Source organism: Sinocyclocheilus grahami, unplaced genomic scaffold (assembly GCF_001515645.1).
Source record: "Sinocyclocheilus grahami isolate Dianchi unplaced genomic scaffold, SAMN03320097.WGS_v1.1 scaffold412.1, whole genome shotgun sequence".
Taxonomy (NCBI): domain Eukaryota; kingdom Metazoa; phylum Chordata; class Actinopteri; order Cypriniformes; family Cyprinidae; genus Sinocyclocheilus; species Sinocyclocheilus grahami.
The window spans coordinates 648,955-650,177 of NW_015505591.1; the positions used below are offsets into that span (position 1 = coordinate 648,955).

The 1,223-nt window shown below is 31.8% G+C and overlaps 1 protein-coding gene across 1 annotated transcript in view; it reads left to right on the forward strand.

Moving 5' to 3' along the window:
* Window positions 1-980, forward strand: part of LOC107551015 (protein FAM183B-like) — a 1,380-nt gene extending 400 nt beyond the window's left edge. Inside the window, exons 3-4 of the mRNA XM_016232493.1 lie at window positions 115-218; window positions 867-980. Coding sequence (XP_016087979.1) covers window positions 115-218; window positions 867-980 — 218 coding nt within the window. The remainder of the gene's footprint in view (window positions 1-114; window positions 219-866) is intronic.
* The last annotated feature ends 243 nt before the right edge of the window (window positions 981-1,223 follow it).

Here is a 1,223-nt window from a genome sequence, read left to right on the forward strand (position 1 = left end):
TCATTGTTATTACCATTAACTGTATTTACTGTATTTGGTTGTCTGGGTTTAATGGTTATGTACATTTAGTATATTGTACTATGTAAAATGTAATGACTAAATGTTTTTGTACAGCTGTTTTCGTCCAGGCTATACGCAGGGCCCATCTGGAGCCCACAAAGAAGTACTCTCACCCCCAAACTGAAGCACAAGAGATAGGATGGATATCGAGTCCTTTAGTAAGTTCTCATTTATGTATGTATTTATTTATTTATGAATGAGTGACTGAATGAAAGAAAAGGATTACAATATGGGAGTCACTAATGTTCTCCAAATGTTTTTAGTTCAAGATATTTAGATCACCATTTTAGATGCCATTTAGATTTATATATGCGTGTATTTATTCAATTTATTTAATTATTACCACTTTACAATAAGGGTTCGATTTAGTTTACTACCTTAGTTAATGAAAAATATTTCTAAGACATTTTACATTTTCTATTACATAAAACATTTTAGTTTTTATTAATCCTAGTTAATGTTAATTTACTTAGCATTACATAATTTAAATACATCAAAGTATCTGTCTCTGTTCTGTAGTTAATGCATTAACTCACATTGCCTTTGAGGACTTTATTGTTAAGTGTTAACTATTTATTTATTAAACCAAGCATGTAAAAACAAAAGATACATTTAAAATGTTTATTTTGCTGCGATATCTAACCAAAAACATTTGCACACTCCATAGTGGATTCACTCCCAATTTACATATTATAGTATCCCAGATTACTATGCATATACTTGACCATAACCAGTGAAGTGAAAAAAAAAGGATGTAGGATGTCTTCTGTAATCATCCTAATCATGTCTTTTGTGCAACATTTCAGATTGCCTCAGATCGTAGTGACAGAAGATTAAATTTTCCACGGCAGAACTCTGAAATCACTAAGTACATGGACGCTGCATGGCGACTGAAGGAGCAGACACAAAATTTGGGATGAAAGTTTAAGTTATATTTTCCTGATGCCATATACATTATGTACGCTAATGCAGATAAATAAGTCTAGTTATCATCTGTGAGAATTCAAAATGACCATTCTTTGTTATCACAAATAAACACAAAAAATGCACAAGTACAAATATATTTTAGAGAACACTCTCTAATACAGATAAGGTAAGGCTGGGTTTGCTCAGAGGCTGCAGGTCTCAAAATCCCATGAGCTGCCTAGACGGTGTTTTTTTTT